The sequence below is a fragment of the Somniosus microcephalus genome, chromosome 18, assembly GCF_052327205.1.
Source record: "Somniosus microcephalus isolate GS21.2 chromosome 18, FLI_Smic_1.0, whole genome shotgun sequence".
In the NCBI taxonomy this organism is placed as follows: Eukaryota; Metazoa; Chordata; class Chondrichthyes; order Squaliformes; family Somniosidae; genus Somniosus; species Somniosus microcephalus.
The window spans coordinates 32,620,885-32,645,424 of record NC_141004.1 but is presented as its reverse complement, the minus strand read 5'-3'; the positions used below and the strand labels follow the sequence as shown (position 1 = coordinate 32,645,424).

Here is a 24,540-nt window from a genome sequence, read left to right as displayed (position 1 = left end):
CAATCTTGCACATTAACTTGCCATGACTTTATAAACAGGACTATTGGATAATTCAGCTTCACATCTGTACACGATGTGTGTCATTACAATAGACAGTCATCTTTATATGCTGCAAAGTATAATTTACTGCAATGGATTTTTGTTGTGTTCCATAATTGTTAGTATTAGGGTTGATCCTTCCAGAGTATATAATAGATGCTGATGTTATTCATAAGAAAGAAAGAATTTTTTTGTTATTCGTTCCTGGGAATTGAGCATCGCTGGCAAGGCCAGCATTTATTGCCCATCCCTAATTGCCCTCGAGAAGGTGGTGGTGAGCCACTTTAATGAACCGCTGCAGTCCATGAGGTGAAGGTACGCCCATAGTGCTGTTAGGGAGGGAGTTCCAGGATTGTAGTGTAGTCTCTGTTGTAATGTTCGGAAATACAGCAGCCAATTTGCACATACAGAAACAAAAATGAGATAAATGACTAATTAAACTGTTTTGGTGATGATAATTGAGAGATAAATGTTGGCCAGGACACCAGGGTGGGGGGGGGGGGGGGGCGTGGGGGAAACCTCCCTGCTCTTCTTCGAATAGTGCCAGGGGGTATTGTACATCCACCTGAGAGGGCAGATGGGACTTTGGTTTAACGCCTCATCTGAAGCACGGCACATCAGACCGTTCAAAACTCCCTCAGTATTGCACTGGAGTGCCAGCCTTGATTTTGTGTCCCAGTCCTGGAATGGGGTTTGAACCCACAACCTTTTGACTCACAGGCAAGAATGCGACCACTGATGAAGATGACTTGGATGAAGGGACTGAGTGTAATGTAGCCAAATTTGCTGACGATACAAAGATAGGTGAGAAAGCAAATTGTGTGGAGGACGCAAAGAATCTCCAAAGGGATATAGCTAGGTTAAGTGAGTTATAGATAGGCTAAGTAAGCTCACGGGGTTGGGGGTAACATATTAGCATGGATAGAGGATTGGCTAACTAACAGAAAACAGAGTGTCGGGATAAATGGGTCATTTTCAGGTTGGCAAACTGTAACTAGTGGGATGCCGCAGTGATCAGTGCTGGGGCCTCAACTATTTACAATATATATTAATGACGTGGATGAAGGACCGAGTGTAATGTAGCCAAATTTGCTGATGATACAAAGATAGGTGGAGGACGCAAAGAATCTCCAAAGGGATATAGATAGGCTAAGTGAGTGGGCAAAAATCTGGCAGATCTAGTATAATGTGGGAAAATGCGAGGTTATCCACTTTGGTAGGAAAAAATAAAAAAGCAAATTATTATTTAAATGGGGAGAGATTACAAAATGCTGAGGTACAAAGGGATCTGAGGGTCCTTGTACATGAATCACAAAAAGTTAGCATGCAGGTACAGCAAGTAATTAGGAAGGCAAATGGAATGTTGGCCTTTATTGCAAAGGGAATGGAGTATAAAAGTAGGGAAGTCCTGTTACAACTGTACGGGGCGTTGGTGAGACCACACCTGGAGTACTGCATACAGTTTTGGCCTCCTTATTTAAGTAAGGATATACTTGCATTGGAGGCAGTTCAGAGAAGGTTCACGAGGTTGATTCCAGAGATGAAGGGGTTGTCTTATGAAGAAAGGTTGAGCCTATACTCATTGGAGTTTAGAAGAATGAGAGGAGATCTTATTGAAACATATAAGATTCTGAAGGGGCTTGACAGGGTAGATGCAGAGAGGATGTTCCCCTCGTGGGGGAATCTAGAATTAGGGGGCATAATTTCAGAATAAGCGGGCACCCTTTTAAATTGGAAATGAGGAGGAATTTCTTCTCTCAGAGGGTCGTGAATCTTTGGAATTCTCTTCCCCAGAGAGCTGTGGAGGCGGAGTCATTGAATATATTTAAGGTGGAGATAGACAGATTTTTAAACGATAAGGGAGTCAAGGTTTACGGGGAACGGGCAGGGAAGTGGAGTTGAGGCCAAGATCAGATCAGCCATGATCTTATTGAATGGCGGAGCAGGCCCGAGAGGCCAAATGACCTACTCCTGCTCCTATGTCTTATGTTCTTATGATGCCAAGGCTTTGTGACTGATTTCTACAACCCGTATTTTAACTTAAACTATTATTTTAGTAGTCATTATCTAATGATAGTGCCAGAACACTTTGTAGGTTTTCTGGTAGATGTTGAATTATTTACAGGTAGACATATAGTACTCAATTATGGAAGAAAGCTCTTAATGCAAAACTGGAAGACATTGATGATAAGAAAATAGGTCTGTGAATCCAAGGATGCTTATTAACCCACCCAGCGGTGAACATGAGTTTACTTGTCTGGGTTTTGTCAGGCTCTGGGGATTGATGACAAAATTACATCGTTGTTATATCCTCTTTCATGTTTGACGAGTTTTTACGTGTGGAACAGTGTCTTGGTCACATCTATAATGTACCTAAATGACCATTTTCAATTTGGGTTTGAAATTGATCTAACAACTGGGTTGATTATCAGCCAGTGAAAACCCATTTTTGAAAGTTGCTTACATTTCCAAATGGAGGAAAACAATTAACTAAAAGATTTAAAGTTAGACTTTAAAAAAAGATGTATTATAGTTTAGGCTCATAAGGAAGACCATGCACTTATAGAGTGCATTTCATGCCCTCAGGCTGTCCTGGAGCACTTCACAGCCAATACAATATTTTTTGAATGGTAATCACTGTTGTTATGTAGGTAAACAGTGTCAGCTGTGGCTCAGTGGGTAGCACCCTTGCCTCTGAGTCAGAATGGTTGTGGGTTCTAAATCCCACTACAGGGACTTGTGCATATAAATCTAGGCTGACACTGCAGTGCTGAGGAAGGGCTGCACTATCGGAGGTGTCGTCTTTTTGATGAAATGTTAAACCGAGGGCCCGTCTGCTCTCAGGTGGATGTAAAAGATCCCATGGCCACTATTTTGAAGAAGAACAGGGGAGTTATCCCCGGTGTCCTGGCCAATATTTATCCCTCAATCAACATCACAAAAACAGTTTATCTGGTCATTATCACATTGCTGTTTGTGGGAGCTTGCTGTGCACATATTGGTTGCCACGTTTCCCAAATGTACAACAGTGACTACACTCCAAAAGTATTTCATTGGCTGTAAAGCACTTTGAGACGTCTGGTGGTCATGAAAGGCGCTATATAAATGCAAGTATTTCTTTCTTTTTAAATACAGCAGCCAATTTGCCCACAAACAGCAATAAAATAAATGCCCAGATAATCGGTGTTTGTAGTGTTGGGTTGTTTGAGGGAGAAATATTGACCAGAACACTGGGATCCCTGCTCGTCTTCAAATGGTGTTATGGGATTATTTACTGATCATGAAGACGGAGCCTCCATTTAACATCACATCTGAAGGATGGCACTTCTAACAATGCCGCACTCCTGAAGGGTCAGCCGTGATGATGTGCTCAAGTCCTGGAGTAGGGCTTCGGCCTATGACCTTCTGACTCGGAGGCAAGAGTGCAACTGAGCCAAGCTGATACTGAAAGAGAAGTTTTAAGTTAAAAATATAACAGAGAAAATAGTAACAAAGAGAGTATGGGAAGAAACATGACCGGTTGAGCAAATTAGTGTTTATTTTTTTTAAAAACTTATTTGAATTAAAATTGTGTTGTAGGTGCTTACTTCAGTAGGTTATGGTTAATATTACAGAAGTGAAACTGCTCCTGACATTGAGTAATATTAATGTTTGTTTCACTAATACAGTGCGATTTGAAAACTTGCTAAAGCATTTTTCCTGGCCCTTCTGCAGTCTAAGGGTTAAGCAAACAGTAAATTATGGCCTGGCCACTGTACAAATAGTTCCTTGAAGGATTTGTATTCTTTAATCTTTGTTTTCAGTTTTAAAACACTAGCATTCTTCCTGATACAGTAAACTCTCGGTTAAACGGCACCTAATCAACCGGAATTCTTTAATAACCGGCAAAATAGATAGCCGGTAATCTTACCGAATCCATCCATTTTTCGTTTTTCCGAGTCCGAGTTTCCCGCGGTGGCCAATTTAGTCACTGGTTTTAATTTTGTGTGTGTTAAAAATTGCCGACCTCTCTGTTATCCGGAATTTTTAATCAACCGGCACCATCCCGGTCCCGTCGGTGCCGGATACGAAAGAGTTTACTGTAGTTGATTTTAGTGATTAAAAGATAAGTCAAGACATTTTGAAAAGGTCCGAAGTATTGCACTATCAACACACCTAATTCCCTGTTCTTTGATGTTTCTTCCAGGTTACACTTAGTGACATCCAGGATATTAGGATATATTAATTTGTAAAGCTTTAAAAAAGGTATTAATGTCTGAAACTACCAACCTGAATGCTGACTGTTGAGAATTGACCAGCCTCTGCTCGGATAAAGATGCCAGTTGCCTGCCGTGTACGGAACATCAACCCAATGTACCAGGGCAAAGTGATTGTGCTGACAAGATTGCTCCATGAAACAAGGCTGTTACCCAGGAACCGTTGGGGACTAGCCATTACTGAAACAAACAAAAAATCAGTTCACCGCTATATTCTTATGGGAGGTTTACATGAAATATTAACCAAACCATAAAGCTACTTTACAATTCATAGCACTATCAATTAATAACTAGCAACCTAAATAAACCATCTGAAACTTTTAAGAGTTCCTCCATGTACAGAACACTATGTGCTGCAAATTCTTCTTGCCTTTCAGAAGATGTACTTTGAAATTGGGATAAATGTAAGAAGCCCGACAGTCAATACGCATGAACTTATCTTCACTCACATTAGCTTAACACAAGTCTGTTAGCTCAAACTGGTGAGCTCAAATATCAGAGTTGCCCACATTACTTGTTTTTTTTTTCAATTGACAAACCAAGGTGAAGGCCCAAGGTTCATAGTACTGGGCACCAAGGTTGAATAAATAAAACAGAAGAGATAAAGCAGTTAGTGATTAGGTGCAATGTGTTTCTTTTGTTCTTACATAGGCTTCTGAATAGAAAGTCCCATGGAAAAAAAAGAGATATTCCATCACAGAGGGGGAGGGAGAAAACTGACAACCCTTCAATCCATCCTACTTGAACCACAGCACTGTTGGCACTCACAAAGAACATTTAGTCTAGTCTGTCCACTCACTTCTTGGTCAAAAAGGATACCTGAATGATGTCAAGCAACCTAGAAGTAAAGTAATGCATTCCCCTCCTCTTTTTTCAGCCAAGGTTCTCAGTTCCCCTTCTCCTGAAAGTGTTGACTTTTTGCTGAGCCTCGTCCAACTGGCCACTTTTCTTGTGTCAGTCGTAGTGTTGCCAGGCAATTCCACCATGGAGGGTATTGCAGCCAAACATGGGTATTGCAGCCAAACATTATCCTCTCCTCTGACCTGATGTCCACATACATGCAGTTCCAGTGGAGGCTGCTGGATGACTACCAGGAGAAGGAACCCTGGCTGGCTTTTGCTTCCCTTGGCCAGGAATTAACTCAAGCACAGACATGCACTGAAACACGAGTCATTCTCAATCTGTATTGCCCAGTATCAGTGTATTAACTAACTGAGCCATTGGATTAGAGAACTGTGGCCTAGAAATTGGAATCTTTAGCGCCGGCCGTTAAGGACGGTTTTGAAGAAAAAATGGCGGCCGCCTCGCTTCCACCCACTTCTGGTGCGGAACACGGCGGCCGCCATATTGGGCAGGTCGGCAGCGCTGCCAGTGCTCGCCTCAAATATTTCAGTGATCAGGAGCATGACGTCAATCGGTGTGCAACGATGAATTGACGCATGCTGAGCAATTTTGGATGTCGCCGCTCCTTTTATCGCCCTCTCCAAAGCACACCCGTGCGTGCAGCCTTTGCCAGTGCGTAGACCCTCCGTCAGAACAAAGCTTATTCACTATGTATGTGTATTAAAAGAATAGGTTGCTTTTATTTGTATTCTAGGGAGTAGAATCAGAAATATTGGTTGCATTCTTTAAAATATGACAGATTAGTGTATCTCTGGGCTTGCATACCCTCTCTGTCAACCTACAAAACACGAGAAACGTAACCGGAAATACTGCACTTCACTTTCATAAATCGCGATTTCCTGAGGTACTTTAGACCCGACCTTCGGCCTCCTGCTGATTTTACCACCTGAAAGAGCATGTTGCATGGGAGGTTCTGCCTTGTGCTCATTTAAATCAGCAGGCAGCACCAAAATAACGGTGCTGCCTGCGTTCTTTTTACAGGCGCCCGTTAACCTTGGCCTGCGGTGGCACCCACCCAATTTCAGGCTTCACCGAAATTCTAAGCCTGGACCTTTTATGCAGTAGGGGGCTGGTTGACACATTCACTGTTTACAAATGATAACCAAAAACCAATGGCATGAAAGCCTCCATCCTTAGCGAAATGAGCTCGGGAGAGTCTTAAAGCACGTCTGTGTGATGAATATTTGCAATACAAAACTGCCCTACTTTCAGCGCCAAATTACACTTCAAGGCTGCCTGGTGTAGGGAAGGATTACGTTACTCGAATGATTTTGAGAGACCTTCTAAAGATTGGATTAAGGTGCTTCATTGATTTGGGCTAGATCAAACGAAGGTCATCATGCATCCAACATGTTCCTTATGTGACTTAACATTGGGGGTGATTTTCCCAGCCCCGAGGAGGCAGGTTTGGAGGCGGGACAGTTGGCAAAATGGCAAAAACTGAGGGCGGGTTTGGAACCCGCCGCCGCGCAATTTTGCCGGAGGTGGGTTTAATGGGTGCGATTCGGTCCTGCCTCCATCAGTCGGGAGAGGTAGTTAAAACCCTTAAATAGTAGTTAAGGGCCTCTATAATCCTATTTTGACAGGCCTTCGTTAGTTTACCACATTTTCAGCGTATTGCACGACCTTCCTAAACCACGCCAGCTAACCCTAGCGGGTTGACAAGTGGGTGGCCTCCTCATAGCTGCAGCTCCACCATTAAAACGGCGCTTTCATCAGGGAGCAGTTGCAGGTGGCAGAACTTTTGTTCCAAAGGTCTTTCAGCACTTTTAGCAGGCCTACCAAAGTCGGAGGTGCTGCAGCTTCTATCTCTCAATTGTGGGACCTCTTTGGAAGACCCTCTCCCCCCTTGGACTGAGCGCGTCCCCAACGGAGGTATCTGCCAGCAGCATGGGAACCATTTATTTCCTTTCACCATGGACCTCAGATTCGAATGAGGGCAGAAGGCGCCAGTGCATGGAAGCACGTCGTGCAAGGAGTGCACTCATCCTGGCCAGATTTGCATAGGTTGCCCATTGTGGCACATGTGCTTGGCTCCTTCTTAACACATGATAGACAATGGACATGACTCTCTGGCCTCCTTTCACTCTGACCACCAACCTGACCATGCAAGTGTCGCGGAGCCTGCAATGTGGAACTGCCTAAACCGAAATAACAGATGCCATCACGCCAACAGATTGCCATCACCTAATTTTAATACACTGACACCGGGATGGCATTTCATCAATAAACAGAAACAATCATCCAATCTGCACACAGATCTGGACGTTATATCCCTTGCCAGCTGGACCCACACAGGGTTGGTTTCTTTGGGAGGCCTCTTCCTCCCAGATGAGGGGGCGAGCACCTCCCTGCTAGCTCTCGCCCCCTCAACCAGCATACCCAGCGCCTCATCCAAGAACCTCGGGGAGGCCCTTGCCTTGCAGCTGGCCATTCTTCAAGGAGATAACAGCTTGGAGGTGGTGCACTATCGACCAAAAACCAGTGGAATGAGCCACAAGCAGCCCTTAAATGAAGCTGGATAAGTGACGTCAGCAGAGGCGAGTTTCAGTCCCAAAACACTAATTGGCCCAGGGCAACCCACACCTCTGAAATCAACTGGCCAATTAGGGGAAAATCGCAAATTTTTCCCACCTCTCAGTGGAGGCGGGTTTGGAACCCACCCAAACCCGCCTCCAATGGGCAAATCGCCCCCATTGAGTCTGAATGAAAAACATAAAAGGGCATTCCAAGTCACAGCACTAACTTCCCTCAAATTGGCCAGCATACGAGTTTTAAAAACAAGAGCAAATGAAAATCAGCGTATGTAGGATATGCACATATTCCACTGAATCATAGGATCATTATGGCATAGGAGGCCATTACGCCCATCGTGCCTGTGCCAGTTCTATGAAAGAGCTATCCAATTAGTCCCACTGCCCTGCTCTTCCCCCATAGCCCTGCAAATTTCTCCCCTTCAAGTATTTATCCAATTTCCTTTTGAAAGTTACTATTGAATCTGATTCCACTGCCCTTTCAGGCAGTGCTTTCCAGACCATAGTAACTTGCCACGCAAACAATGTTCTCCTCAACTTGTCCTGTCACCTTCAAAGACTTCTGTACACAACACCCGCCCCCCCCACATCTCTCTGTTCCTGCACCCCCTTTAAAATGTTATCATTTAGTTTATATTGCCTCTCCTCATTCATCCTTCCAAAATGCATTACTTCACACTTCTTTGTGCTGACTTCCAGGTCCAAAATGAATTGAACTTATTTTGGATTCACTTGTATATACTTGAATTTGGTTCGCGTTACTTTGCACTCATCCTTTTAAAGTAAAATAAGGTTACATAAGTATAAAGGTGCAACATTCCCTCTGTGCACATCCCAAGTTTCCATGTCCTGATATTGCTGCAAGCCACGATGCATATAAGTGGGCTTTTTGCTTCAGTACTCTTTGTTGCTGTGTCATTTCCGATGGCTTTGATTCTATAGATGTGTGTGGGGTAAGGAGGGGAAGAGGAGGAGAAGTCAGGAAAGAAATTCAACCTCTGGTGGTGAAGGGGTTTCTTCATATAATCCCTGACAATTTATTGGACAGTGCACATCTCTACTGTCTAGCAATATGGTAGAAGTTAGATCTGTGTTGCTGAGGTTCTAGGGATGCTTGTGTTGTGGACTGTGTAATTTTGGCTTTGAGTTTACGAATATAAATCTTTTGAGCTCCAAAGTTGAAACTATAAAAATAATTCAAACAACCATTCACCTTCGACCCAGAATCCAATCATCTGCCAGAAAAACCACAATAGGGCTTTCACGTGAGGGTTGCCCCTAAATTGGATTGTCCAATGAATGTCAATTTGCATTTATATATTAAGAAAGACTTCTTTTTGTCACCGTAATAAACATTTATTAAGTTAGCTTAAATTTCAAACACCCTCACTGGGGAACTAACAGAGCAGCCTAATTGCATGGCGCTACCTTTTCAATTTGGCAAACTGATGTCTGATGTGATGTTGGATTCAGTGAAAAAGATGCAACATAGAGTGAGTGCTTAGCAGGCTTGGTTCTGCTTTATGCACTCAGTAAGGTTATTGCAAGTTTACTGTAGCAGAAAGTTCCCTGAAAGAAGCCCTATTGAAAATAAAACATTATTAAAAGGCATTATGACACGACATATGGCAACTGCAGCATGCTTGGAAGGAACAGGTGACTTTGGTCTGCGGTACCCAAAGCTTTCCATTAGTGGGGGTTTTCCACGCCTCATGTCTGGGTCTGTTGTAGGCTAATTAATAAGAGATTGATTGCTAGGATTAGTCAACAGCTTCATTACTGTTGTATCATACGACTACCAGGATGGAAGAAAGCAAAATAGATGGAGCTTGGTCTTTTTTCGTCTAACAATTCCTATATGTGCAAGTCATGATGCTTATTTTCTTATATAATAGCAAAGTACTGCGGATGCTGGCAATCTGAAATAACAACAGAAAATGCTGGAAATACTCAGCAGGCCAGGCAGCATCCATGCTTATTTTCTTTGTGGGTGAGGGAGCTAAATGTTACAAATGCTTGTTGGTGTCTCTCAATACACAGAAACATAGAAACATAGAAGATAGGAGCAGGAGTAGGCCATTTGGCCCCTCGAGCCTGCTCCACCATTTAATGAGATCATGGCTGATCATCCAAATTCAGTACCCTGTCCCTGCCTTCTCCCCATATCCTTTGAACCCTTTAGCTTTAAGAAATATTCCTGAATATATTTAATGAATTGGCCTCCACTGCCTTCTGTGATAGAGAATTCCACAGGTTCACCACTCTCTGGGTGAAGAAATTCCTCCTCATCTCAGTCCTAAATGGCTTACCCTTTATCCTTAGACTGTGACCCCTGGTTCTGGACTCCCCCGCCATCAGGAACAGCCTTCCTGCATCTAGTCTGTCTAGTCCTGTTAGAATTTTATAAGTTTCAATGAGATCCCCTCTCATTCTTCTGAACTCCAGCAAATATAAACCCAATCGACCCAATCTCTCTTCATACCTGGGATGGCAGGAATGACATATCAGGCTGCCATCCCAGATAATACTCATTTGGTCCCACAGTACAGGGTTTAAAACTGATGGTTGGAGGCCGGCTGAAAACAAATATTTTATGTAGAATTTCTCTTCAGAGCCATCATAAAATTCCATTCCAGAAACATCACGTGCAGGGACAACGAACAACAGACAGAATCCTTATTCATGGAGTAGAACTTCATTTCTACACAAATTTCTATAAAAACTGTTCTCAATCTATCTCCAACTTGCAGTTTTAAAGCTTAAAACACAGGCAACAAGCAAGAGAGAGAAATCGAACATAGATACTTTTGTATCTCATTATGATATAAGGTTGTATAAAGTATATAATTGGGAGCAGATTGTTTTATTTAGCACTTAGCCAACCTTGGGATTCATCATATGTATTGTTGAATGTTATTAGCATGATTGTGTGTACTTTTAAAAAAAAATCTAAATTTACATGTTTAGCTAGATTGATATACATAAACCCCAAAATTCCATGGGGGTTCTGCTAGAACTTTGTTGGGAGACTGGTGAAACCAGCAAGGAAATGGCGGAGACCCAGTTACATTAGGTCTCCATTGTTTCTGATAGTCTCCATGTTGCCTTGTAAGGTGCCGGATTTCCATTTTTCCCTTACAATGTAAATAACATGCCAGGGGCAGAGATTCCCTAAGCAGAGAGTTCCCACTACTCAACCTCGGTTGGGACCTGGTGTTTCAGTTGAGGCCGGTACACCAAGAGAAATATGGTTTACCAACCTCCACAAGGGAACATGTGGGCCCCACCACTGGGGTCCAGGCCTGACAAGCACCTTGGACTCCCAAAAAGGAAGATTTTTTTTTTTAATTCTTGGATTGGCCCCCTTGCTTGGGGGCTGACTAGAGCCTTGGCATGGCCGGGGAGCAGCCTGGGCAATTTCCACCAGTATGGGGAGGAAAAAAGAAAGAAAAGACAGACTTGCATTTATATAGCGCCTTTCTCAGCCACCAGATGTCTCAAAACACTTTACAGCCAATGAAGTACTTTTGAAGTAGAGTCACTGTTGTAATGTGGGAAATGCGGCAGCCAATTTGTACACAGCAAGGTCCCACAAACAACAATGTGATAATGACCAGATAATCTGTTTTTGTTATGTTGGTTGAGGGATAAATATTGGCCAGGACACCGGGGATAACTCCCCTGCTCTTTATCGAAACAGTGCCATGAGATCTTTTACGTCCACCTGAGAGAGCAGACGGTGCCTCGCTTTAACGTCTCATCCAAAAGACGGCAGCTCCGACACTGCAGCACTCCTTCAGCACTGCACTGGAGTGTCAGCCTAGATTTTGGGCTCATGTCTCTGGAGTGGGACTCGAACCCACAACCTTCTGACTCAGAGGCGAGTGTGCTACCCATAAACCACAGTGGCCCAAGAGTCCGGGGCAGGAATGGTCGTGACTTTCCTTGTGTGGCCGGGAGGAGCACCTCGGCTTCTGTCTCATGCATATGTACCTGTTTTGTAAGTTTTCCTGAAGCAAAATAGAAGACAATACTTTCCCACAATATATGCAAACCGTGCAGATTTAATCAATCTTTCACACTGTAGTATCCGTCACCATATGGTTTGAATAAATCGGTTTCTGTCTAATGCTCTGTTATACTGGTTTTGGTGTGAGCCATTCCCCAATGGATGGCCCATTCAGAAAGTTCCATATGCTCATCCATATCCAAAGGGGATTTAGGCTGGCTCAATTTAACCCTATTCTTCACAGCTGTCTTTGGGCTTATAATCCTGAGTGTGCAAATTAATTTCCCTTTTAAACCAAAATAAATTTGCATACTGATTTCATAGTATACAGGGCAATACAACAAATAATTAAAAAAGAAACTTGATTGTAATTTATTTTAATTTATGCATCAAAGTCTTGTTTAATATGTTGAACAATAATATTTTTGTTGATAACGATTTTTTTTTTTAATTAAGCAAACTCATTTACATTCAACCTAGCTGGTAAAGCAAGGCAGTTCATCTCCATGGGCACTGCCAATTACTGTCTATGTTGGCCCATCAGAGGGGTGAGCTTTTGCAGTGTAGGAAGTATTTCTCACCCCTTGACCAGCGAGTTCCAAACGGGTGACTAACCCGCACGGTTTCAACTGCCCACCCGCCCTGTTTCTGCCGGGCGGGTAGGGTTAAAATCGACTCCATTAATCGACATGGCATGAACTACACCAGAGAAAATCCTAAATGAAACGGGGCTTTTATGTTCAAGACATCAATTCCAAGAGGAGTGGAAGAAAGCTTGGCCATCCAATATGCTAGACAAGGAACAGGTAACATACATCAAAGCTAGACTTCAAAGAAAAATCAGCCAAAAGTCAGATGGGTGACAGTGCTAAGTAGAAGACTCTGAATAATGATCTGGAATCCTGATCTATAATTAGTACAGATATATAGTGCAACCTTTCCTATTACTGTTATTTCACACAATCATTTCGGATTAGTTTGACAAAAATCACCCACACTTTTAATTCCATTGATGCTTTCCAGATGTTAAGTGGAATAGCTACTTTCTGAGCACAACACTGTGTCCCTACTGCTGCTCCCCTACTTTCCCCAGCAGACGTTAGCTAACTCAGCACAGACTGGGATCAGAGCTGGGTTCTCTTTGGTTTCTATGGCTCAATTACTCGCTGAATTTTTTTTTTTAATTCATTGATGGGATGTGGGCGTCGCTGGCTAGGCCTGCATTTAGTGCCCATCCCTAATTGCCCTTGAAAAGATGGTGGTGAACCGCCTTCTTGAACCGCTGCAGTCCATATGGTGTAAGTACACCCACAATGCTGTTAGGAAGGGAGGTCCAGGATTTTGGCCCAGCGACAGTGAAGGAACGGCGATACAGGTCCAAGTCAGGATGGTGTGTGGCTTGGAGGGGAACTTGTAGGTGGTGATGTTCCCATGCGTCTGCTGCCCTTGTCCTTCTAAGTGGTAGAGGTCGCGGGTTTGGAAGGTGCTGTTGAAGGAGCTTTGGCGAGTTGCTGCAGTGCATCTTGTAGATGGTACACACTGCAGCCACAGTGCGCCGGTGGTGGAGGGAGTGAATGTTGAAGGTGGTGGATGGAGTGCCAATCAAGCGGGCTGCTTTATCCTGAATGGTGTCGAGCTTCTTGAGTGTTGTTGGAGCTGCACTCATCCAGGCAAGTGGAGAGTATTCCATCACACTCCTGACTTGTGCCTTGTATATGGTGGAAAGGCTTTGGGGAGTCAGGAGGTGAGACACTCGCCGCAGAATTCCCAGCCTCTGGCCTGCTCTTGTAGCCACAGTATTTATATGGCTGGTCCAGTTCAGTTTCTGATCAATGGTAACCCCCAGGATGTTGATAGTGGGGGATTCAGCGATGGTAATGCCATTGAATGTCATGGGGAGATGGTTAGAGTCTCACTTGTTGGAGATGGCCATTGCCTGGCACTTGTGTGGTGCGAATGTTACTTGCCACTTGTCAGCCCAAGTCTGAATATTGTCCAGGTCTTGCTGCATATGGACACAGACTGCGTCGGTATCTGACGAGTCTCGAATGGTGCTGAACAGTGTGCAATCATCAGCGAACATCCCCACTTCTGACCTTATGATGGAGGGAAGGTCATTGATGAAACAGCTGAAGATGGTTGGGCCTAGGACACTGCCCTGAGGAACTCCTGCAGTGATGTCATGTGATTGAGATGAATGACTTCCAACAACCACAGCCAACTTCCTTTGTGCTAGGTATGATTCCAACCAATGGAGAGTTTTCCCCTTGATTCCCATTGACTTCAGTTTTGCTAGGGCTCCTTGATGCCACACTCGATCAAATGCTGCCTTGATGTCAAGGGCAGTCACTCCCACCTCACCTCTTGAGTTCAGCTCTTTTGTCCATGTTTGGGCCAAGGCTGTAATGAGGTTAGGAGCTGAGTGGCTCTGGCGGAACCCAAACTGGGCGTCAGTTAGCAGGTTATTGCTGAGTAAGTGCCGCTTGATAGCACTGTCGGCGACACCTTCCATCACTTTGCTGATGATTGAGAGTAGACTGATGGGACGGTAATTGGCCGGGTCGGATTTGTCCTGCTTTTTGTAGTCAGGACATACTTGGGCAATTTTCCACATTTGACTTGCCAAATCATTAAGAGAGCCTTATCTTCTTCCTTAACCAATTCTTCACATTATAGGTTTCAGAGATTGGCCACAGCCATCACATATGAACCTTTACTGTGACTATTCTTTTTCAGTACCCATGTTCAAGAGAGAATTTTTCTCTCTCATTTACGGTCTCATTTCCGATTGGCTTGACAGTAAGCACCCACACTTCACCTGCTTTGACGTTTCCCACAGGATAAGTGGCACGGGTACATTTTTTTAACCTGGCTGCCCTCTTGTCTAAAGAACGAAAGTGCTCCTAGTGCAGATCCCACATAAGCTGTTCAGAATGCTACGCTATCCTCTCTACCAGCAGCACCACGTCCAAAAGCAAACAGCTGCAGCGGAGGAAATCGGACAGCTAAGCTTCTCGATATCAACGCACCGAACCCAAACACAGATGTAAATCATTAACTCCTCATACATGAGGCCGTCTCCAGGGAATCTCCATAGTGCCTGCTATTGTTTCACAATTAATGGCAAGTCATTTGACCCGAACATACAACAGGTCAGCCTGTGGGATCGGACCAAACAGCTTTGTAAAATTAGAATGGAACGGAAGCAGCTGCTGGGAAGGAAACATTAAACGTCAGAAAAATGTTTCCTTTCTCCAGTTTCAAAAGTGAATTTGGCGAGCTCAGCACACAATTAATACCTGAGGCTGTAACTACTGATAGCCGAATGATTCTGGAGTTTTATCATTGTATTTTGGCTAAACAATATACTTCCTTACTGCACTGCCTAGCTCTCTGGTGTTAAAAATAACCGCCCTCCCCAGTGGATCAGTGGGTAAACGCACCCACTCGGTGTGGTTCAGAGCCATACATATAACAGGAAGGTTTGATTTGAGTCAGTCTGGGTGGCCGAGGGGACTAAAATGAGCCTCACCACCCCTGGGTTGGAGAGGAGGGGGGAAGAAAAAAAGGTTAGCTGAAAGTAGGAGTACATGGACATCAGTTAATCAGAGGATTAAACTTGGCTGTGATATTTCCCAAGGTAAAATAAGCTGCTCAGACTCACCATCTATGCTTAAACTTGATGGGTGGTCAACTTGGGTGAGGTACTAAATAACTGCAAGCATGTCTCAAAAAAGATGGATTTTTTTCCTTTGGCCTCATTAGCTGTAATTCATTGGCTGTCAAGCACTTTGGGATGTCTTGAAAGGCATTGCATGAATGCAGGTTCTTTCTTTCTCTATTTGCTCCTTTCTAATGTTTTTAGATGCTGATGTGGGGCGCTAATGCCTTCCTAATGGGAAGGATCAGAGCCTTAATAGGGAAACCTGACCTTGCACTGAATGCACTTAGCATACAATTGAATCTGTGTATGGACGAGAATAATCCCTGAATTGGGTATACACTGCCACCAATTTACTATGGCTGCATTGCGACCAATTTCAGAAACAGCTCAAACGCTGATAAGCAAATTTCTAATATACGCCGTCAAAAAATACAGCAGCCAGCTATTTCCATGTGTGGTAGGTTTCATCCCCAATCCATTATTTGCACGTCAAAATGATAGTACCGGAGAAATTAAACATGTCATTGTTCTTGGCACTTAGGCAGCAAGAAGCACTCTAAAATCAGATTTATCAAATCTCAAATACTTCCTCCATTACTCTATTAGCCTCCCCTCCATTACCCCAACTAAAAGTGTTTCATCCTTAGTCTGAGAAAATCACCAGCTAGATAGCAGCTTGATATTTTCACTCACCAACATCTCGGTTTCATGTACTGCTCTGCTTGTAAAAGAGTTTCATGTTGTGCAGATTTTTTGAATACTTACAAGGAACAGGGCTGAAATCACTTAAACTCGCTTAATTTTGGCCTCTTAGTGACCATAAGGGAAAATAAACTGTTATCCTATTAATCAGCGCTGGAGCTGAGCCCAACTACCTGCGATGCTCCAGTACATGGCATCGTTCAATTCTTGCTGTGCCCCTCCTGCCTTCATTTCCCTTGCTCTCTTCCCCACCCCATCTTTCCTGCCTGAATTCTCTGCTTCCAAATGCAGGCTTTTTATACTTCTCTACTGCGTGAGCAACAGCTTTTAGTTCGTGTCTGTTCAAATTAGTCATACACAGTGCATTATGTTAATGGTTGCAACAGACAGCAGTGATCAAATGTTAAGTGGCCACAGAATTTTTAATGGCACTTCAGAGTGAATGTATTCCTACTGCCTCTGGTTTTCTCACTGAAACGTTTAATCAAAAAATGTTTACAGCCCAAACCCTCTTGAACTTGCCTTTTGCCACCGTTTAGACCCCTTGTTTTGCAGTTGTAGTTTGACTTGAAATTTTGTTCTGGGATAACCTTTTCTATTTCACTTAGTATTTTATACATCTCCAGAAGGTCCCCTTACATCTGTTTCCTTTCAAGGCTGAAGAGTTTTTCTACCCTTTCTTTATAACTCAGTCTTCCGACATTAGGGGTCTCATGGCCTTTCTGCAGCGCTTCAGAGCTTGGACATTTCCAATGTGCCTCAATGATCAGAACTGAACACAGTATTCCAGGTGCAGCATGGCCAGAAACACTATAAAGCTTCTGCACGATGGCTTCAGACTTATACCCGGAGGCCATGGAGGGAGATCGGAGGCCAGGGGTGGAGGGGATCAGAGGCCAAGGGGGGTGGATTAGATGCCAGAGGGGACTGCTGCCGATCGGGGCGGAGAGGCCGAACAGCAAAGGCCTGCGTTCTTTAAATGTGGGGTTAAAAGCACTCCTGCTCCTCCCGGCTCAACATTCAGGTAAGTATATTTCAAAAACTTACCTTGTAGGTAGTAGGTGGTGCAAGATCTGGTTTTACTGAAGGCAGCCTGCCTCAGGGCAAACCAATCTTGCAGTGGGGTCCTCCAACAGGTGTTGGGCAGAGGCGGAGAGCCTAACACTTCTTTCAGGTGTGAGCCCTGGACGCCTATTTTTTTCCTTTCTCAATATGACGGGCGGCACACTTATGGACGGAAATATCCATGCTCTTCCTGCCCTCCATATTGGGAACTTAGTAGGCCGGCTAGCATCCGAAAAACGGGTGCTGCACTGCCTAATTTATAGACCATACAGTCTGTCCCAAGGGATTTATTCATTTTGAGCCCTTTGAACTTGTCCAGGACCTCCTTTAGTAACAAAACCGTCTACAATGGATAGCATGTTACTTGTACCTTTACTGGTGAATAGACATCAAGATTCATCTTTCACATTGTCATACACCAGGGACACAGATCACACCATCTACAGTAATAGATGCTAAATAATTTACACTATAAACACATCCATATATTTCAAGGTTATCATTTCACTTTAAGGTTTGATGACAGTTATAAAAATGATCAAGTTTTGGTTGCATGATTTATGATGTTATTTGAACCCAATTAGATTACTGCTTTGGAATCACTCCTAGGTATTCATTATTGTCCATGAAGGATTTCTCTCTTTATTTTCTCTCCTTCCCTTCTGAAGGAGCTGGGTTAGAAGTATACCTTGGTTCCCTGCCCTTTTTTTTTTATACACAGTGAGAATTAGCAGGTTATTCAATCATGTGGAGCATCACAATCAAGCCCAATCTCATCAACTGATGTCTACACCTGCTGCACTTTCCAGGAAGGGCCAGCAGTTGGTAGATATCAGGGACAGTTCCTTAACCTGGGCCACTGAGGCCAACTGAGGTGCCCCATCACTGCTCTGCATTCAAGATCAGCTAACTCAGCAAATGATAAATAACATCCTGAGATTGAAAAGCCCCATAGTTAAATATTGCAATTAAAATGTTCTGCATTTAAGCTCAGGAACTTCATGCATTATGCCAGTCTACTATTTCAAAAGTGTCTTCACTTCTATTTTCAAAGAATTCAGAACCAGTAGTTTGATTGCTCAGTACTGAAAGTATCCATATAAAGTTTTGTCAATGTATTATTCAGGTTTACAGAAAATATTACAATGATGTCATTTACAAAGGTGCAAAGCTTGCGGTGGTGAAACGGAGGTCTGCATTGGTAATAATGAACCATGTTTACGACATCATCTGAAACAAAAAGTATGGGCTAAAACAATCCAGAGACCCATTCTGAACATTTTCTCTTGAAAAAAACAAGGTTTTATTTTTCTTTCTTTTGAAGGGTTGTTTTCAAAGTAAGACAAACTCCATCACGCAAGAGGCAGGTGCACTGTAACTGGATCCATGGATAGGGTTTTAGAGTGCTGCTTAGCACTATTCACTGTGCACCCATCTGCTGTGTTGCACGCACATGAATATATTTTTGTGAACTTTTAGAACTCTTGGAAACCTGTCATTCGTTATGTTATGGATTACAACACTTTTAATTCCCTGTATGTTAACTCTTGCCCTGCTGAATAAACCAGAACCTCACTTGTTCAAGTGCAGCTGGTAGTCAGAGGAGTGGGAGGAATTTAAATACATTTCATGTGATTCACACAACACTGAACATTAATTTTCATTAATACTAAACTAACAATCAGAAGGCAGAAACATGCCTTGCCAGCAAAGGTATTATTTCCATTGAGAATAATCAACCACAGTCTACCCTCATTAAACCACTGCACTCGGGAAATAAAAATTTTGCATTTTATAACAACATACATCACATGATGAAATTCTTAGATAGAATCATAGAATTTTACAAAACACAAGGAGGCCATTTAGTCCATGTTACCTAATGGATTGTTCAAAAGTAAGGAAGTGATGCTTCAGTTGCTTCTCACCCATCTGGAGTACTGAGTTTAGCTTTGGGCACTGAACCTCAGGAAAGATATATTAACTACTATGAGGCATCACTACTTACATGCCTCCAGTCTGAAACATATTCATTAACCACTACTCTCTGTTTTCTGTTCTTAAACCAACTTGCTCCCATGCTGCCACATTCCTTTTAATACCATGTCCCTTAATTTTATCAGTAAAGCTGCACCTTAACAAACTCTTTTTGAAAATCCATTATACTACATTCACAACACATTATTACATGGAAGTTGAGGAAGTTTGTAGCCCATTCATGTCTGAGAACTTTAACACAATCGGTTGAACCATTTAATGTATTTTCAATGATAGCAAAATACTGCAGATGCTGGAAATCCGAAATAACTGCAGATGCTGGAATCCGAAATCCGGTCACCTGTCATTTTAATTCACCGCTCCATTCCCACTCGGACCTCACCGTCCTTGGCCTCTTGCATTGTTCCACGGAAGCTCAATGTAAACTCGAGGAACAGCACCTCATCTTCCGATTAGGCACTTTGCAGCCTTCCGGACTCAATATCGAGTTCAACAATTTCAGATCATAACCTCGGCCCCTATTACATTTTTACTTATATTTTTTTCCACCCCTTTGTTTTGGGTCTTCCCTTCCCCCCCCCTTTCCTTTTTTTTCTCTCTCCCACATGGCAGCTCTGTCTCATCCTGCCAGTACACTTCACACCTAATCTCAGCCGTCTTTTGTCTCCACTGTCCTATTAACATCTCGTCTGGTTTTGAATACCTCTTAATGTCTCTTTTACTTCTTTTGTTCTATCGCAGCCCTGCCTTCGATCTATTTTATTTCCTTTCCAGTTTTGAAAAAGGGTTTCGACCCGAAACGTCACTCTAATTTCTCTCCACGGATGTTGCCTGGCCTGCTGAGTTTTTCCAGCATTTTCTGTTGTTATAATGTATTTTCAATCCTTTTTAGCACTTTCCTTTTGAATGTGGCCAAAAACAGATTTCCTTCTTTTTCTCACAAACTAGCTTTAACTGTCTTCGCCACTCCCCTTGCCACATCTCAACTGAATGATTCAGTTCTCCTCCCATTCCCTCAGTAAGGAGCAAGAGCAAACCCATACTGGTTTGGAGAGAGGCTGGTTAATGGGGAAAACTGCCATCAAATAAAGAGCTCAGGTAACTTTTCAGCTGAAATGATCATTTTAATAAATGTACTGATTAGGTTGCGCATCTGTATCCATACCTTGCTCACAGTTCTTGCCTCCAAAGCCCAGGGGGCACTCACAACTGAAGGTCTCCCATCGGTTCACACAAGTCCCTCCATTCTTGCATGTGTTTGAATCACAGAAATTCCACTTTGCAGAGCACCCTACAGAAGGAAAAATGGCACACATCTCATTTTACAGACACACACATATTGTATAACATAGAGTCATCTGACCCTTCATTTCAGGAGTGAGAATTAATCTAGTCCTTCAAAGGTAGGACTAATGATAATCACTTTCATTCCAAGAATGAAAGCAGATAATTTCTCCTTCCCCAGGACGATTTATATTTTTTAAAAGTAAACCACGAAAATAATTGGAATTGGCTTAACACTTGTATACTTTCCCATTTTGCTTTCTTTTTAAGACATTATTATTTTCTGCTTTTAAATATACTTTTCCCTCTTTTAGGTTTTCCCTGGTTATACGGGAGCAGAGAAGGAACTCTGGTCTTGGGCTCTGCCAATACTATTCCTGAGTTTATATTATATTTATATTTTTCTTCTCCGACTGTGGGGAAGTGCTTGGTTGCTTTCCCCTTATGATAAACTCAGTACATGGAGCAGTGCGTTGGAAACACCAATGTGTCACACCATATTGGTTTCTCTAACTTACCCGATACTGTGCCATTATTTGCTATGAAATCAGCCATATCAATTTGCTGGTTATCGATAAACAGGTTTTTCATGCATCCCATGAATTCATGATTCTGAAGAGGAAAGTCTTCAGGCAGGTTTGGAACTCCACCAAGAAGTAAAGGACCTGTCAAATCCAGGGATCTGAGAAACAAAACCAGAGAAGGTAGCAGTCTTTATTTTACTTCTCCTGACACATGATCCTTCATCCATAGATCGAGTTTTATCACTCACACATTGTCACAAGTGAGCAATGCCATACATGCATAACAAAGCGTGGGTAATGATAGACAAACGTGAACGAATGGATAGTGCTACACTTTTGAAATGTTAGTTGGTGAAAATTTTCTTTCCAAATTTCAGAAAGAAACCCTGTTGTGTTTGTATTACAGGCCATTTATGTTCTCATGTTAACATGGAGAGCACATTCAATGTCAGAAGCAAACTGCAAATGTAAAGCAGCATATACCATCAAAATTCGTTACAGTGGAACCTCCATTAATGGCCACAATGGAATTTGGGGGGACGAATTCCCAAAATTTGCTCTTACATCAACATTCAAGGTACACGAATAAAAATAAAGCAACATTATCAGATTTAATGCAAGAAGGAGATGAAATGCAATTAACAAAGGAAACATTATGTACTCTTGACAGCGCATAGTTTTATCGAGTGAAAATTGCGACGGATAATTACGAGCTGGTGTTCAATGACCCATGTTGGAGAGTGTGGATGTGCGGATATTGGTGAGTGGGTTTGGCTGTAATTCTCTTCAATCAAGCTGCCTGCTGACCATCACAGCCAACGCACACACTTGGCTGATTTGGATGCTCAGTCAGCAGAGTCCTTTGGGAAGGGCAGAAGACAACGGGGGCCAAAAAAAATCAAACAGAAAAAATATATACTTGCAGGACTAGTGCAAGTATTCTCTTTTTAATAGATGTCTTTACTAGTCACGCCAAGAGAAAAAAGACAATTATACTAGGTGTGGGCTCCAACAGAACGTGACCAAAACAAACACCTACTCCAAATACCTGCCCCCGAGGTAAATGTGGGTGGGTTAATTTAGTAGAACATGTTGAGATTAGAAATAAACCTAATTCAATTGTGATTGAAATGCAGTCGTCTGTGCAATGGAATTATGAATGATGCAATGAGTCTGAAGCAGTGTGGCTGGAGGATATATTAGTGGCAACTCCCTTACTTTGTGGTGAACATAGAATTTAAAGAAACAATTGGTAGTTAGTCATATTTACTGATTATCTCATCTGGTGGATGCCAAAATACATGTAACCAAACAGTCGACAATTTCCATACTGTAGTACAATAGTGGATCTCCCGCCGCATTGCTTAAGGGTAGTCTGGAGCATAGTCGTAACGTTTAGCGGTGAAGACTTGAGCCTGCATTTTCCCATATGTGCTATTTTAATGCTGATGGTGGTTAGCATTGGCATCAAAGTAACACAGATTGTAAATTCCAGGCTTCAGATTTTTTTCTTCTTTTTATTCTCCCCTCCCTTCCTCGGAGCTAACTTGAACTTTGGACCTCCTGATCGATCAAGCTTGTTTCTGTGCGGACGGCCTCCTGTCCTTTTTTGTTGCCTCACCATTGGTCGCTGCGTCTTTAGCCACCTAAAACCCACTTGCTAAATCCCTCTTCCTCTCCACCTCCCTCTCCTCCTTTAAGACCCTCTTTAGTCACCCCTCTTAACCTTCCCTGCTTTGACTCTGCATCCAATTTCCTTACACCTCTGTGAAGTCTTTCAGGAATTTTTTTCTATGTTAATGAAGTGCCTTCCCACAATTCAGTGCACCAACACACACCTTCCCACAATTCAGTGCACCAACACACACCTTCCCACAATTCAGTGCACCAACACACATAAGTGCAAGTAGCATTTGACTACACCTGGAATTTCCTGTACAGTGCAGCCACTCACTGAGCCATTAGGGCAGAAAAGATAGTTTAAGAAAAAAAATAAGACACTGCCTGCGATAACAAAAGGAAGAATTCTCACGAGTTCATTTCTTTCATTTAAAAAAAAAACTTACTTTTTTGATCCAGACTGAGTTCCTTGAGCTGAACAGGAATAGTTCCCAATAAATCTGCCAAAGTGCAATGCAACGGAAGTGTCACAGTCATCGACAGTAACCACGGCAACCTTTTGCTCAGAAGGTCCTTGAGGAACACCTGACTTCCCAATAACAGGCTGTCGGGGGAAAAAAACAAGCATATTTTGTAGTAATTCATTGCAAGGATAAAGGGCCAGGTTTTGCTGAAAAAAATAATAGCGTCTGAACGGCGCATGCCGTTATTAATGTGCAAATTGGCCAGAAACATTTGGAGAGGAAGGGCTACTGTGTGAATTGCAAATTACCACAAGTTGCTGGCCGCTCCGCTATTAGCATCGCAAAAATTGTAAGTCTAACTAATGGGGCACACTGTGAGATGCCCCTCTCCAGCAAAAAACTGGCCTGTGGAGAATAGAAATGCATCTAACCAGAAGCATTTTTATCAGGTTTGAACTTTCTAAATTAATATTTGCTGGCCTGAAATCTAGTATTTTAATACGCAAAATGGATGGAGCTCAAGAATTTTTAATGGTTACTTCATCAGAGCTGCTTGATGTCAATTTAAAAAATCACCCCAGATAAAACTCTGTTTACAAAGTAGGCATGGATAGATCTCAGAAATATAAGGGGAGTTTTTTCTGTCATGTCACATTCAGCTTTTGCCACGACTGAAGTGCCTTCCCACAATTCAGTGCACCAACACACTGCATGGAAAATAATGGGCAGAAGCCCAAAATGTACCACCTTCTGCCACAATGGATAAGTACATCAATACACTGTGCCACTAGGTCATTGTATCGTGCAAATCTCAGGTCGCTATTAATTTTGCTTAATTTACTGCAAATGACATGTTAAGGTACGTACACCAGGGCAATATTGAACTTCCTGCAGCTGAATTATTACAAGTTAGTTTAACCCTGATTCGTACATGTTTTACCACACAAACTGCAGTGGTTCAAGATGGTGGCTCACCACCACCTTCTGAAGGGCAATTAGGGATGGACAATAAATGCTGACCTTGCCAGCAATGCCCACATCCCATAAACAAATAAAAAACAAACCCTGATTCGTACATGTTAAACAAAGAACTTAGTATAACTTTCGTCATTTCTTTGCACAGTTTCATCTGGATAATCCGGCGATGGGGATGGCAAAATATATGGTTAATTTTTTTCATAAAAGACTGGCTGGATAGACATCATTAATAGAGTTTAGCATGAAAGACAGTGTGTCTCTTCTGGACAAACAAATGAACCTGCACTTCTGGTCAATGTGCAGATTAAGTTGGTCAAATACCCTGAAAATAACACAGTATTTGCCAAGACAGATCAAGCTATTAGTACAGGGTTAGCACTGGGCCTTATATTATTACAAAAATATCAGTTCGTATTTTATATAGAGAATGCCCACACAGCTTCTACCCAATGATTTTCTTTGCATTTCCAAAAATGTTTATAAGCTGATATATGTACAGA

General features: G+C 42.6%; 1 protein-coding gene across 4 annotated transcripts in view; it reads right to left on the bottom strand.

The window, feature by feature from the left end:
* LOC147105202 (cadherin EGF LAG seven-pass G-type receptor 2-like) overlaps positions 1-24,540 on the bottom strand; it is a 361,456-nt gene that overhangs the window by 84,329 nt on the left and 252,587 nt on the right. For all 4 annotated transcript variants that reach the window (XM_086011326.1, XM_086011327.1, XM_086011324.1 and 1 more), the window contains exons 6-9: positions 23,045-23,202; positions 20,973-21,136; positions 20,336-20,461; positions 4,309-4,475 (exon numbers count right to left, since the gene is read on the bottom strand). In XM_086011326.1, the coding sequence (XP_085867452.1) occupies positions 4,309-4,475; positions 20,336-20,461; positions 20,973-21,136; positions 23,045-23,202 (615 nt within the window). The remainder of the gene's footprint in view (positions 1-4,308; positions 4,476-20,335; positions 20,462-20,972; positions 21,137-23,044; positions 23,203-24,540) is intronic.